Raw genomic sequence first — 16,057 nt, forward strand, 5'->3', positions numbered from 1 at the left:
TGTACATTACAAATGGTACAATAGTGTTTTAGACAGCAACACCTCTCAAAAAAAAAAACAACCCCAAAACCAAGATGACATTCCTCGTTTCCTCCCTCTATTGTAGCAACCTGTTCTTGGACAGTTCCACACCACAAAGCAGGGCCACTCTTCTGTTAAAAACAACAACCCACACACATAAATTCTGGATATTAATTGGTAGTCAAATAAGAAGGTAAGCTGATTTTTTTTTTGAAACAAGTAAATTTGTATTTTCACTTGATTTACTAGTGTCATGGTTTCAGCTGGGGTGGAGTTAACTTTCTTCCTAGCAGCTGGTGTAGTGCTGTGTTTTGGGTATGGATGAGAATAGTGTTGGTAGCCCACTGATGGTTTTGGTTGTTGCAAAGTTCTCAAGGCCTTTTCTGCTCCTCACACCGCCGCGCCAGCGAGCAGGCTGGGAGGGCACAAGAAGATAGGAGGTAACACAGCCGGGACAGCTGACCCCAACTGACCTAAGGGATAGTCCATGCCATGTGACATCATGCTCAGCACATAAAGCTGGGGGAAGAAGAAGGAAGGGAGGGGGATGTTTGGAGTGATGGTGTTTGTCTTCCCCAGTAACCATTACGCGTGATGGAGCCCTGCTGTCCTGGAGATGGCTGAGCACCTGCCTGCCCATGGGAAGCAGGGAATGAATTCCTTGTTTTGCTTTGCTTGTGTGCGTGGTTTTTGCTTTACTTACTAAACTGTCTTTATCTCAACCCACGAATTCTGTCATTTTTATTCTTCCGATTCTTTCCCCCATCCCAGCTGGGGGGAGTGAGCAAGCAGCTGTGTGGTCCTAGTTGCCGGCTGGGGTTAAACCACAACAACTAGGTCTATTAAATATTTACATTATTGCTTTCCAGTAACTCTCTAGTATATGTACCAAATATTAAACACTCAGAAAATATTTTATTGAATATCATTTATTTTGTATTTTTTCACTTTTACTCCCTTCTCAATACAAATGTTTTTATTTAAGCTGTAAGACTTTCAAAACACCATTATTGCAATCATCTACCTGTTAGCTTGCTTTTTTATTTCATTAACAGCTATTAGGCAAATAAAAGGTAAGTCATATAACCTAATTTTGTTAATGGAATATAATGCAACTCTAGGTAATCTAAAAATAAGTAAATAACCCCTTGACCCTCCAACAACCACAAACAGACTGTAATAAGGTTACCAGAAAATACATCTCAGAAAACCGTTAGAAGTGCAAAAAGTCCATATAGTAAAGCACATGGGTACGCAATAAGAAGCTGCTGTCCTTCCATAGCCAATGCAGAGGTGAAAATTTTGGAGGCTGAGAAACTGCACCATCCAATAATAAACAGAGCTAACAAAGTTCCCAGGATCCCCCTAGGAGAAAAAACAAAAGAAACACGACAGAATCCACTTGTTAGTAAACGTAGCATTAAATCTTATCAATTCAAGTTCATGTCTAGCAACTTGTTATTGATAAGGTAACAGTCACTGGAAGAACCAAGGACTGACCAACATAATGAAAGTCAAGCCTGAGAAACAAACTAAAATAGTAACAGGAAAGAAAAAGGTAATTTCTTCAGTTTGGGTAAAAGCAGCAGCTTCATCAGTAATACTGCTAAAAAGTCAAGTGCATTTCCAAGTAAACCTGGGGCTCCAGCAGATGCAGCAGATGCAGTTTAATTTTAAAGTTAGCAAAGATCCTATTGCAGCCACAATCATCTTGTAGAAGTTGTTAGGATCTATAATGATGCTACAGACCTAATCTTTCATCAGGCAGCCCGATGACCTGGAGAGGCTGCATTTTTGTAACACATGGCACAGGTTTTAAGTGTACCTTGGACTCTAAGGAGAGGCAATGAGGATCTTCAAGAATTACTTGGCAGCTGACCATGCAGAAAGGTGTTGACTGCCTCCCAGGAGAAAGTTCAACTGGTCTTTTAAGAATGGGTGCACACTGAATAGAAAGTAAGGGATGGAAAAGATCCACACAGAAAAAAATACTATGCTCATCCTGGCATCCTTCTCTGCACACTGAAAGGATGGTGGCTTTCCACACTGTCCCTTGCTGACAGCTGAGCCCTTCTGAAGGTACATTCTGCCACCTCTCAGGCCCAGGGTAGCCTGGAGAACTGATGATTACGGCACTATGGTCAAGAACCCACTGAAATATTCCTGCAGATTGCAGAGAGCTCACTATTAAACCTTGTAGGAACAAAATCTTGCCAATAAATAATGTTTCACATATGCTTTATTTGCACTCCATTTTTGCAGCCTCCTTTTGTAAAATGCATGAGATCATGCACGTAATACGCTGCAGAAGTACATAATGAGATCGGCTGCGTTACACACTTTCGCTGTGTCGGTCTCAAGGACGTGGAGAATGAATGAACCTCTGCCACTTTCTAAAGGATTTCCTGGTGCCCCACTTTTCCAAAGTACCAGCAAAACCAGAAACAGAAGTGAGAAACAGACTGTATATACTTACTTAGGTCCATTTATCAGAAATGATCTCCACTAATATTATTGTTGAATTAAACCACGATGAGTAAAGCTCTCCTTATTTACTTGACTTAGTTTATTTAATACAATCACATCACATAAAATAGTTAATGTCTTGGCAACCCAGACTCCAGGCCAATAAGGTACTTGGTGGTGTTAGCTCTTGGGATGTTGGGGGAGGAAGGAGAGAATTGATTTTAAGGTGACTCAGCACCTCATTGCAACTTCAATGCATTAAAAATAAAACATTAAAGACTATGTGATTTAATATCCTCAGTTTAACTTATCTTTAAACCTATACAGTGGCATTCAGGGAAATTACACTGGGCTCTGTCAACCAAAGTCCTTGCCTCTGCTCCAAGTGGTGATGCTAAGACGCTCACTTAAACAGCTAGCCAGAAATTCAGAGCTGGTATGGATGGCTCTTTGAGCAGGTATCCATACTGGCAGAGGGATGGGACATAACAGGAATGTACTGCACGATGAGAATTTTCAGCTAGTATAATGACTTTTTAGGGGGCTATCACAAGGTAGTACAATTTAGAGCTGTGGCTCTTCTGCCTTGCACTGAAGTCCAACGGCCTCTCATGGTTTGTTCCAGGACTGGCAGTGAGCAGGATGGAAAGGTGACATAAAATCATATTGGAGCCAAGAGACACTTCTGTGCACTTAAAAATTCCGTCCTTGATCTAACAGCCAGATACTGCCAAAAGCAGTGGTTTAGTTTTAGCAGAGAGCTTGTGCCTGGTGTGTCCATGAGGGCCAAATCCTCAAGCATGGCAGAGGGGCAAAACGCAGATTTCATGCTCACGGTGTTGAAGAGGACTGGGGGTATACTTTCATGAGATTGAGTTGGGGGGACAGACCTGAGTGAACCTTCTCCGCTCCTCTCACAACCTGCAGATGCAGTCACCAAATAGGTCCTTTGCATCAGCTGGGTCTAAGAATTCCTTTCTCCGTGCTTACACACATTGCCCTCGTTTAGTCAAGGAAATGGCTTGACCACTGTCTTCAGAGATTTGATAGTAAAGAATTGTTATTGTTTTTTTGAGGATAAAAGTCTGCTAAGTTTCTCCCCAAAAGGAGACCTAATCAATTTGGGCTCAGACATGATATCAGCATAGATGGGCAAAATTAAAGTTTGCATAAGAGAACTGGTTTTCTCTTTGGTACTATTTAGCACTCAAAATGTTCCCTACTATGCTGTATTCAGTTACAGTGAAATAGCTAATCATGAAAACTGAAAATTGTTGGATTAGTATATAGCTTTGCAATAGATGTGTGCATTATCTTACATACAGTTTCTGTGAAAACAAACATTGAAGTTAGTTCTTTGCACTTTGAAATAGACAGCAATAATAAAAATATTTTTTAAAATCAGGAATGTATTTTCACCATTTTAAATGAGTTTTTAAAATAAAAATAATGAAATGTATGTTGGATTTAAAAGTTGACACAATTTTAATAGCATGTTTGGAGTAGTTAACGTTAGTACTTGCTGTGTTCAAGCAGTTTTATAAAGTGAATGAGAAAGGACTGCAGAATCCTGCAGACAGGCACTTAACGCTATTGGTGGAGTGGCCCTGTGTGTTAGGGAGCGTTATGATTCTCTTGAACTTAATGATGGTGACAATATGGTTGAGCGTTTACGGCTAAGAATCAGGGGAAAGGCCAACAAAGCAGATATCACTGTGGAAGTCTGTTATAGACTACCCAACCAGGATGAAGAGACATAAAATATTCTGTAAGCAGCTGGCAGAAGTCTCAAGACTGCTAGCCCGTGTCCTCATGGGGAATTTTAACTTACCAGATATCTGCTGGAAATACAATACAGCTGAGAGGGAACAGTCTAGGAGGTTCCTGGAGTGTGTTGAGTGTGTCAACAGGGAGGTTGCAGTTGACCAGAAATTAGCAAATGTGATGCCCGTCCACAAGAAGGGCCAGAAGGAGGATCTGGGGAACTACAGGCCTGTCAGTCTGATCATGGTGCTAGGTAAGGTTATGGAGCAGATCATCTTGAGTGCCATTACATGGCACATGGAGGACAACCAGGTGATCAGGCCCAGTCAGCATGGGTTCATGAAAGGCAGGTCCTGCTTGACTAACCTAATTGCCTTCTATGACAAGGTGACCCACTTAGTGGATGAGGGAAAGGGAAGGTGGATATTGTCTACCTGGACTTCAGTAAAGCCTTCAACATGGTTCCCCACAGCATTCTCCTGGAGAAACTGTCTGCTCATGGCTTGAATGGGCGTACGCTTTGCTGGGTGAAAAACTGGTTGGATGGCCGTGCCCAGAGAGTGGTGGTGAATGAAGGTAAATCCAATTGCCTACTGGTCACAAGTAGTGTTCCCCAGGGCTCAGTACTAGGGCCGGTTGTCTTTAGTATCTTTAACAACCTGGATGAGGTGATCAAGTGCACCCTCAGTAAGTTTGCAGATGACACCAAGTTGGGTGGGAGTGTTGCCCTGCTTGAGGGTAAGAAGGTTCTACAGAGGGATCTGGACAGGCTGAATCAATGGGCCGAGGCCAGTGGTATGAGGTTCAACAAGGCCAAGTGCTGGGTCCTGCACTTGGGTCACAACAACCCCATGCAGTGCTACAGGCTTGGGGAGCAGCTGGAAAGCTGCCCGGCAGAAAAGGACTTGGGGTGTTGGTTGACAGCTGGCCAGCAGTGTGCCCAGTTGGCCAAGGTGGCCAACAGAATCCTGGCCTGCATCAGGAATAGTGTGCTGAGCAGGACTAGGGAAGTGATTGTCCCCCTGTACTGGGCACTGCTGAGGCCCCACCTTGAGTACTGTGTCCAGTTTTGGGCCCCTCACTACAAGAAAGACATTGAGGTGCTGGAGGGTGTCCAGAGAAGGACAAAAAAGCTGGTGAGGGGTCTGGAGCACACGTCGTATGAGGAGTGGCTGAGGAAACTGGGGTTGTTTAGCCTGGAGAAAAGGAGGCTGAGGGGAGTCCTTATCACTGTCTATAACTACCTGAAAGGAGGTTGTAGTAAGGTGGGGATTGGTCTCTTCTCCCAAGGAACAAGTGATAGGACAAGAGGAAACAACCTCAAGTTGTGCCATGGGAGGTTTAGGATGGGTATGAGGAACAAATTCTTCACAGAAACAGTTGTCAAGCATTGGAACAGGCTGCCCAGGGAAGTGGTGGAATCGCCATCCCTGGAGGTATTTAAAAGACGTGGTGCTTAGGGACATGGTTTAGTGGTGGTTTTGGCAGTGTTACATTGATGGTTGGACTTGGTGATCTTAAAGGTCCCTTCCAAGCCAGACAATTCTATGATTCTATGATTTCAGAAATAATGGTTTAATTTTGTAATGGCTATCACAGTATAGTATTTATAGATTTTCAAAAGATGTGTTTTCTGTAAATTTGCATCATTTCACAAAGGTGCGGTGTGTGCTTGGGGATGCCTTGCAGCACCCTGTGCAGTTGCAACAGCTGGTTTGGAGCTCATCCTGTCTGTCCTACAATCATGTATCTGCACCTCTTATTAAGGTGGGTTATTAAACAGGTTAATCAAGAAAATATGGGAAGTATAGGAGAACAGACAATAAATGGTTTCTTCAGTGTCACTACTGTTCATCTCATCAAGGACAGCTCAGAAACATTTTAATACATGGAATATAGTCAGGTTAACCCATCATAGCTCCACAGAAACATGCAACAAGAATTGTGCTGAAATCTTCATCCCACTATATAATTTCCTTAACAAATAATATATACACATACAAAATTGATGCTTTCCCAAAAAAAAGAAACGGGCACTTTCTTATACATCGGCTGCCAAGTCCCAAATGTTACAGATTGGAGAGTCAAAAAAGTGAGTGAACAACAAAGACTAAGGAGGAGAACCATTATGAATAATGTGATAAAAGTACTGCTCAAGGCCTTCAGGCAAGACCTGGAGCTTCCTTGTACTTTGCCGTATGTGAACAGCGAGGTAAACACAGTTTGTACCTCCAAAGGGTTATCGAATGAGGGGGAAGGAGAGGCTTGCATACAAATTTCCTATTCATAGACATATTACTGAACATCCACACAGACACGCACAGATACATATGCTGCCACGCATTTGGCTTTTCAAAGTTTTCAGTTATTTTCAGGTTTGCAATTACACCACAACTATACCTCAGAGTATATGACTCTATTACATTTCAAACACTTGTTCTAATGCTCCAAATCATTAAGGGTTGCTTGATTATTCCATTCTATCACACAGAAGTCGGTCTACAGAAGTAAAGGAAGTAAAGGTCTACAGAAGTAAAGGATGGGAGCATGATACTATGAACAAAAAAGGAACAGGAGAAGCAGCTATATAAAACCAAAGCCCGGCAGTCGCTTTTAAAATTGACAGTTGAGTTTGGCCACTGCTGGCTCTGCAAAACGAAAATCACATCCGAGGCTGCTGAAAACATCAAAGGCACTCTCAGTCCAAGTGGGAAACAGTGGAATTAAGGACTCGTATTAAAATGAATATATATCACCCTTCTCAAACACAGTCCAGTTTTGTCCATTTCCACCTACACACACAAACAAAATGGTGTTTTTTCTGAAATCCACTATGTAACCATTTACAAAATGTTTTGCATAACACCAGGCTTCACGTTCTTGTCCTCCATACGATTCCTGTTGTCACAGGCTGGTACTTACTGTAGCGAAAAGATGACTGCAGAAGAGGAGAGGATCACCATGGGCAGCAGGCAATAGCCCAAGACACTTGCAACGCAGCCATGCGAGACTCCCGGGACGCTCATCAAGTTCAGTAGGGCATGCATAGCGAGGCATCCGATGGTGCTCATGCCATACACATAGCCAAAATGAACTTTTCCTGCCTGGAATAAATATGAGTAAGCATGAAACATCAGAAGTGAGCAAGTGGTGGGAGAAGACAGAGGGCAAGCACCAGGTTTGTTACTTTTTCTTCGCCTACATCAGTTCCGTTGTAAACCACAGCTGATACTTCTTGGGTGATTTTTGCAGCAAAAAATTCCAAGGTACAATTGTGAGAATGTGCTTGTCACTAATTTAAAGTTATAAGGCTGATTCTCAATCTTACTGTCATTGGGCTCTGAACAGGACAGGAATTGGCCGGGGAGACTTGGGAAGGTCTAAGTGGTTACAAACTGAGAAGAAATTATGGAAAGCACATTTTGGTGTCAGGAAAAACGTTCCAAATAGGTGTACATGGGGCCGTGAAAAAGTGTCCTAAGTAAAATGATGACCCCACTTATTTGATATGCTTCACATTTTATTACCAAACTCCAGCTTTAAGCAGGCCTGCAAAAAATAAGTAAAATTTTGCTGAAATTTTGTGTGTGTTCAGGATGAATGTGTCCATTCTTTCCCTTGACTACCACAAGAAAACCACATCTCTGTAGCTAGATCAATACAACATGTTCATTTCAACATAAACCGTAGTAGTCACTGTCAGCTTGTGTTCTTTTTTTGTTCCAACGAATGAAAAAAAACCCCAGGTGTTTTTTTTCTTCCAGGTTTTATTCCTTTGTGTGAATTTAGTCCCTGTGAAAGGTACAGCCTGACAGCCTGGAGCCTGATGTTTTCTAATTTATACACAAAGCTAGACAACAGGCAACAGTGGCCACAGCACTACTGGTTTCTTCATCTCCTGCCATCATTTTTGAAGGATCGCCTCCAGGCATGAGGGCATTGTTCAGTCCCAAAAATGAACACTCACAAAAGACTGTTAAATACTGTTTCTCTCTATTCAGTCTTCTAACAAATGAAATACTGCATGTTCACTATGCAATACTGTCATTTTCACATCTGTATGTCAGAAATAAACATTTGTAGATCAGAAATAAACAGTTATTGGGATGAAGATGGTTTTCTTTGCTTTGTGTTGAAATTTTGTATCCTAAAGATAACATACCTTTGTGAAGGAGAAAGCTCAAACCTGGGACTCAACCCTTAACTGAGGGTTGTGGAATAAACTTCCCAAATTAAGGGCCACACTGTATCACCTTCCTAACACTTAACAATACACAAATACATACTTAAACCACAGGGATGTTTGTGCATACACACATCTTTATATTGCACACACTATATTTTGCATATGATAAACCACATGAGAATCAAAACCAATAGAGGGTCCCCGTTTTCTAATAATTTTTGAGCTTATGGTTGGATTCTATTGTGATGGATAAGGTGGAAATATTATCGAAGCTTTTTTTCATGGTTTGCGATATTTACAAGTATCTCTTCCACGATGGTTAGGAAGGATTGAGAAGATCTCCTACTTTACTCATCCATACATTTTAACAAAACCTGTGGGAAACCAACTATCCCGGAGGACTCTGCTTCTCCGCTTCCTGTATCCATTTGGGTAGAAACTGGTTGTTGGATGCCAGCAGTATTTGAGCTGGGCAGATATGAAGCAACACAGTGGAAAGAGCCTATTCTAGAGGCAACACAACCTGAATGTCCTAATGTGGCAGATTCTGACAGCTCACCAGCTCCAGCTGGAGAGCAGCGCGTGCTTGTGTGAAAGGCAGCCGCAGTTAATAAGACCTGCCTCTACATCAGCACCGTTATTCTGTTTTCAGCTCGACCTGGCTTGCTGCTGAGCTATCCCCTGGTTCCAGTCCTCAAGGTTGGGTTGGGTACAGCGAGGTTGCCCATACCCAACCCAACACCCCGAGTGTCGGCCTTTTCCCCACCTCTGCATTCCGCCGTAAAGGAATACTCCACTCCTGAACTAACAGTGTAAGAAGTCTTCCTATTTAGATACAGAGTCCTTTGCTGGCATGTGCATACTACTGCTACAAAATAATAAGGAAAAATTGCTTCACCAAATAAAATTAAGGATAGCTAGAGACAGCGTGGGAGGGCAATACTAGCTCAGATTATTATCAATTACAATTTCACTCATTAAACATTCTTAGTAAGTTTAACATCCGCAATGGTTTGGAGCAGCCTTTACTACAGACCAGCTAAGAAATTGAATCTGTTTGAGACAGAGCTTAACAACTACAAGCTTTTAGTCTGTTTGTTTCAGTGTGTTTAATTATGCCACATAGCACTATTTAGCAGCTTAGTTTAAGATTAAGAAATTACTGAGCCAGAGCTGAAGGGAGCACTAGCAGCTAACTGAAATCTCCACTTGGTGAAGTGTTTGATTTGTAGTGCAGGAGAATGAGAGAGGGGAAAACAAAAAAAAAAAAAGCAGCTGAACATGTTGGTTCCAATTCTAGTCTATCTTCATATATGTAAATATATTGACTCACACACATGGGAATACTCCCAATTCACAGTGATGTAAGCAAAACCAGAATCAGGCTTGATTAGTCTGGCAGGCTTTGATGAATGGAAAGAGCTAAATTTGTCCTGCGGAAGGAACAAGGTTAGAAGAAAGTCAGACTTTGTGCGCTGGTTTGCATCTGCCTCGAGTGGGTATTACTATCCTTAGTTTAAGTGGATGGGGAAGTCTGATTTCGTGCAAATGACTACGAAAAAGCAAAGCAAGGCAGCTGAGACTCAGGCTTCTGCTGATTTTCGCACTGCTCTTGCTTCTCTACCTGCAATGGAGCTGCCCTGTTTTACGCCAGTGTGAGGGAGATCAAGTCCTGCTGCCAGGCTAACAAGCCTTTCCTCTTCCTCTCTGTGCTCTGAAAGAACTGCTACCATTTGAAGAATATCTTTGCATATTTTTCCATAGTTAAAAAGCTGAAACTAAATAAAATTTATAAATTATTTTTGGAAACAAGTTCTCAACCAAATTATATTCCTGGTGCTATTAGAAGAGAATTATTCAAGTACAGAAGGATATCATAGCTTACACAGCTGAAGAGCCACTTTAGTATTCAAATGCATCTGAGATAAAATGAGCAGCCTGAATATATAAGATGGCCCATGGAAATCCCATACACTTATTGCTGTGAAGCTGTGGCACAAAACCACTAGATTGTATCAGAGAAGTTCTGCTGACCTAAAACTGGAGCATTGAAAATAGTTGGTTTTCTAATGATATTTAAAATGCTTAATATCCTAGAATAAATACAGTAATTGAAGTAGTCTATTTCAATAATAGTAGTTTAATATTCATTATAATTGTTGGCTATCCAGGGAGAAAAATCAACAGCAACTTTTTTTTTTTTATTCTTTTTTTTTAGCTTTCCGTCCACTTGCCTGATTATAATCAATTCAATACTTTCTCCTTTTATTCCCCTCATGCCTTATTGCTTTAGGTGGAAAATAGCCCATCTTCTCTAGCTTCCCACTTTCTCTTATATTTATTCCCTTTCCTCCTGCTGCTTCCGCCCTTTGAAAGGATTTTTATTTTTATAGGGACATAAATAATAATAAGACTTGCCATTTATATTGCAGTTTGCACATTCAAGGTACTGCACTGACATTACAAATTGAGTAAGAACTTGCAAGAGTCTTCTGATTCAGCACTATTTATCAGAGAGGAAATGGAGAATTAGAGCCCCGTTTCTCTCACCTCAGTTGCTAGAGCAGTAAAGCCCTTCCCAGAATGGTCCCACCTTATCCCTGACTGATAAATTGCTGCCGACAATCAGAGCTGTACTTCAGCAGCACTGGAGAGCCCCTGTTGTCAGTGATAAATAGGTGAATTTAGGAGTAGCATACAACCCCTCTTCAACTTTCCTCCTGTAGGAAAGCTATATTCATAAAGAGGAAAGCGGTTCAACACCGGCTACTATATTTTGTTTAGCAGATGATGTAGAAAACAAATATAAACTAAGAAAGCACTAGCAAAATTAATAGGAAGGTATTGCAGTTTTGAGGCAGGAGGGACTTCCTTTTTCAAATTATTTTAGTTATGTAAAGATAATTTTTTTTTTTTATATCTTTGTACTCCCCAAAGTAACACTGAGAGAAGATAATTTCAAAACAGTAACAAGAGTGTCAGAAAAACTGGGCTGGTCTGCTGTGCCTTTTTATTCCCTCCTTTAAAACCTCCTTGTTAGGTCCTTACCCAGCGCACACTGCTATGCTTTGGGTGCTCAGAGCCTCCCCAGGATACACACTGCACAGATCTATCCTTTGTTCCTATTAAATCTCATCCCAAAAACCGGTGTGGTCTTTTATTTCCACTAGAAGTAATACATCACTTCACCCATATTACATCTATATTACATTTAAACTTTATGCAGGTACTTTCACAGCAAGGAGACTTTTTAATATATAATCTCAGAACAAATGGCCGCAAACGACTCAATTTATGTCAGTGCTACATCTTCTGCAACTTCACACGCATTAGCACCTAGGCATTATCTTGTTAGAAAAGAAAGCTCCCAAGATATCTGCCACATCCTACCAGCAGCAACGTTGCTCCAAGGGCCAAACAGAAAACCATAGGTCCGGTGAGGTCTGTCTCATTCATAATGCTGCCATCTGCAGGCTTCATTGGATTTAGAACTGTTAACGTTTTTTGCCATATATGCTCAAAATTGATCCCGAGTTCTGCAACAAGAAATTCCAGGATTGTTAATTGCTCACTAAAACCCAACACTTTTACAGAAAACCATTAGCTCCCGCAAAACCCAAACCAAATTAATTGGCTTAGTGAAGATATTATTCTAGGATGACGTATTCTGTAGCAGGAACACGCTGTCCCTGCTACGTACCCAGTGTATTTGAGAGTCAGCTCTGATTCTAAATTGGAATATTAATTTATTAATCCAATTGTAGGCAGTGAACCAAGAAAATGCCCTCAGCATTTTTGAGTTAATATTTGTTTTTTCTATATTTAAAACACATATATCTAATGCCACACTAACTTAGATGTTGAAAAATATGCTAATTAACAGTAACTGCAGAATTCAAGATGCTCTAGAACACTGAGGACAGAGATATATGCTTTAATTCTGGCAAATCTGACAAGAGATGTGTCTTCAGCCTGAACTGCCAGAGGCACTTAAAAATGACATTCTTCGCTTCAAGGCAAGTTAATAATAATTTATGCAGGGCTTTATAAGCTTTGTTTGTGTTTATAAAGTAATTACTGAGGACCCCTAGAAACAGAACAAAATTCTTCCCCATTAAAGTCGATGGGAATTCTGCCATTAACTTTACTGGGGCAAAGATTTCTCTTGTAACTTCAGCTTGCAAAGAGTAATCCTGTTCCCTGAGATGCTCCAGCAAGGGAAAAGTTAAACTTCAGAACTGGGTGCCAGAATTACTGAGACTGACGATGTGTTAGATCTCTTTGGAAAGCCAAGTCTTTACCTTATCCCACCGATCCATCACCTTGAGCTGAGCCTAAACATTACATAAAGTTGTTCTGTATTAAAATGTGTGTCTTTGGCCGAATTTATTTGGTACACAGATATGAACATCTCTGAAGCCCTGAGGATCAGAAGCAGCTGTATTTCAACATCCTTTTCACAGGGTGGGCTGCCTGTGGAGTTAAATGCTCGGAGGTCTGCGAGGTAAAGATCTAGCAGTTATCTCTATCAAATAGAGTGATCTTGCTGTTTTTCAGGCAGTAGGAATATCTTTGAAGTAGTGAGAAATCCATTTGCCTTCCTGTATACAAAAGCAGGCTGAATATGCTCTTTTTACATTATGCTGAAATAATGACAAAGAAATTCTTCTTCTTTTTTTTTTTTTTAATGTAGCACAAGTATTTCGTAAACTACAAACTCAGCCACTAGCATGAGGATGGTTCAATCATCATAAAGAAAGATATTGTTCATGTAGTCAAGTGATCAACAAATTGAAGCTGAAAGCAGATTTCTCAATTTCTTTCCCACTGAAACACGCTCTTTAGCATCTTCAAACTGTTAAATTTATGGCTAGATATGCAAAAAGGATTTTTATCAGTATTTATTAATTATAAATGTCCCAATATGTATGCAGGATAAACACAGAGCGGAAAAAAAAATTTGGAAAAGTGAATGCAAAACTTATTGTTATGCTGTCATCTAGTGGTAATAAAGCATATGCTATACGGGCCGTAAGGCTGAATGACTCCATGGCAAATTCAAATAGGAAAATACAGGTTTGGGGTCCAGGGGCTGTTGGCTGAAGCTGGCACAGCAGCTTGGCACACAGCTTGGCAGCTCGGCTGCTGTTTCTCTAGTGATGGCCACAAGCTGGTAAAGAAAAGTATAGACACCCCCAGGAACCACGTACATTGTGCATGGTTTTATTTTACCTTCTAGCAAAGGAGGTTCTTCATCAAATCCATCAGTGTAACCAAGATGAGGGTCGGGACTGTATGTGGGCTGCAAAATCTGACCCGTGTAGCTCTGAGAGGACAGAAGCATTTCCGATGGGGCAAAAGTACTGGCTGGAGGTTGGTCTCCTGTCTGGCTCCTGGGATGAGAAGCAAATCACAGCAAAACAAGCCCTCAGCACAGGAAAGACATAGGGCTGTTGGAGCGAGTCCAGAGGAGGCCCAGGAAGATGATCAGAGGGCTGGAGCACCTCTCCTATGAAGACAGGCTGAGAGAGTCGGGGCTGTTCAGCCTGGAGAAGAGAAGGCTCCAGGGAGACCTTATACTGGCCTTCCAGTACCTAAAGGGGGCCTACAGGAAAGATGGGGAGGGACTCTTTATCAGGGAGTGTAGTGGTAGGATGAGGGCTGATATCTTTAAAGTGAAAGAAGATAGATTTAAATCAGATATTAGGAATGCATTTTTTTACGAGGGTGATGAAACACTGGAACATGTTACCCAGAGAGGTTGCAGATGCCCCATCCCTGGAAACATTCAAGGTCAGGTTGGACAGGGCTCTGAGCAACCTGATCGAGTTGAAGAAGTCTCTGCGCATTGCAGGGCCATTGGACTAGATGACCTTTAAAGGTCCCTTCCAACCCAAACTATTCTGTGATTCAAAGTAACAGCAATGAGCAACTTCACAACAGCTTAGAGCTGCTCACCACGTACCACGGTTTAATTTTTCACCAATTATCAGTTTGGGGAACCTGGAAATTTTCTGGCCACAGTATCCTTTGTGTGTAGTGAACAATGAGTTGCTGACAAGGGCTTTGCCTCCCTTCACTGCAACCCCCTCTGACACAGCAGGGCTCCTTGCCGGCCCACCAGCACCTGGAACCCATCACACCCACTTCTGTGCCCATCCCCCTCTGGCAATGGAGCAGCACAAGTCCCCAGGCTGGGGGAGAGGGAGCTCTGAGGGTACCCACAAATTTAGGCACTCCTGGCTTTTCCAGCAAGCAGCCTGGTGACTTTGGTCAGATATGTCCATACCACTACTGAAAGAGCCATATCTTTAGATAATACTTTTTTTCTTGAATCTGAGAAAGACCTTAGAGAATTTCTAGCAATACGTGCCCCCAAATCCACATTAATAACATGAAGGTTGGTCACTCCAATTAGGTAAACAACCTGTAACATCTCCAAGTAAAAAAACTGGCATGGAACCCACTCCTTTATAAAGAAAGGTGTAATTCTTAATAATTCTGCCTTGGGGAAAGTCGAGATGATCTCCTGAAGCTCTCTCCTGCTCCTGCAAGCCCCAAAGCCAGCCAGATCCATCAGCTGCTGAGCAGGAAAGCTGCAGCAACACGCAGCCTCCTACTGCAGTCATGTCAAAAATGTCCTCAAGGGGAAACTCTGAGAACTTCTTTCCCTCTGTGTCCCTTTTCCGTAGACAGAAGTCACCAATAGGTTTAAAAAATATATGAAAAGAAAGAATATTTTTCCTGTCTTTCTACAGCTATGGCTTGTATTTCTCCACCACAACTTCATCTGAATTTTGAGATATATCACTATATTACCTTTTCCCCCTTTTTTTTTTTTTTTTTTTTTTTTTGATACCATACTTACTTTCTGCTTCCACCGAGGTTTTCCTTAGACCCATAACTGTTGTAACCTTCTTCCTGGTCATCTATGGTATAATTGGAGTGGTAAAAGTCCAAGTGAAACTGATCGAAATTTGACATTCTGTTTGGAAAAAAAATTGTAAGTAATGATAAAATAGCCTTTGGAACAAGCCAATATCTGTTTTGAACTGTCCTATACTGAAATGAAAACAATAAACCTTAAAGCCACAAACTCAAGAGAATCTTTCCATAGAAGCCTATGATAATTAGGAATTGACAAAAATGGACTCTTTACTTTCATTTGTTATAACAAGAGAAATGACTCTTATGTTATCATTAATTACTGTATATTAATTTACAAGTGGCATACAAGACTTTCTGTCTTGTTAGTGTAACCAAAAATAACTTAACTAATTTTGGAAGATATTTATCCAGTAAACTATTGTTTTAAACAGTTCATTTTCCTATTTTAAAAGAAAATTGTGGCCATGGCTGAATCCTTAGAAATTGATGATTTTAAGAAGTATTTTGGGTTTCAAAACCAATTACTATTTTCAGTTATTTGTTCTTTGCAGTATTTTATATATATCATCATAAAACATTGGAAAAATACAAATATACGCAGAATTAGTGATTTCTGTTTCAGGACAGTGTAGCTGGCATATTAGGAGTACCAGATAAACATTCTCACTGGTTAGTTATGTGTCTTTGAAGAGGACAGCATACTGAATGATTGCAGAGTAAAGTAACCGCATT

General features: G+C 41.1%; 1 protein-coding gene across 1 annotated transcript; it reads right to left on the reverse strand.

The window, feature by feature from the left end:
• Positions 1–1,223: 1,223 nt before the first annotated feature.
• On the reverse strand, positions 1,224–15,421 carry YIPF7 (Yip1 domain family, member 7). Its single transcript, XM_009884962.1, has 5 exons — positions 15,306–15,421; positions 13,670–13,830; positions 11,828–11,973; positions 7,174–7,355; positions 1,224–1,386 (listed from the first exon to the last, which is right to left on the reverse strand). The coding sequence occupies exons 1-5, from the start codon at positions 15,419–15,421 to the stop codon at positions 1,224–1,226; spliced, it is 768 nt and encodes a 255-aa protein (XP_009883264.1).
• Positions 15,422–16,057: the final 636 nt, after the last annotated feature.

Source organism: Charadrius vociferus, unplaced genomic scaffold (genome assembly GCF_000708025.1).
Source record: "Charadrius vociferus isolate BGI_N301 unplaced genomic scaffold, ASM70802v2 scaffold134, whole genome shotgun sequence".
In the NCBI taxonomy this organism is placed as follows: domain Eukaryota; kingdom Metazoa; phylum Chordata; class Aves; order Charadriiformes; family Charadriidae; genus Charadrius; species Charadrius vociferus.

What these genes read in the sequence shown, in the direction of transcription:
- YIPF7 (XM_009884962.1), bottom strand. Translation starts at nt 15,421, where the DNA reads ATGTCAAATTTCGATCAGTTTCACTTGGACTTTTACCACTCCAATTAT. An exon ending in TTGGAGCAACGTTGCTGCTG is followed by an intron (nt 7,356 to 11,827) that starts GTAGGATGTGGC and finishes TATTTATTCCAG; the next exon opens with GCAGGAAAAGTTCATTTTGG. An exon ending in GCAGTCATCTTTTCGCTACA is followed by an intron (nt 1,387 to 7,173) that starts GTAAGTACCAGC and finishes TTTTTCTCCTAG; the next exon opens with GGGGATCCTGGGAACTTTGT.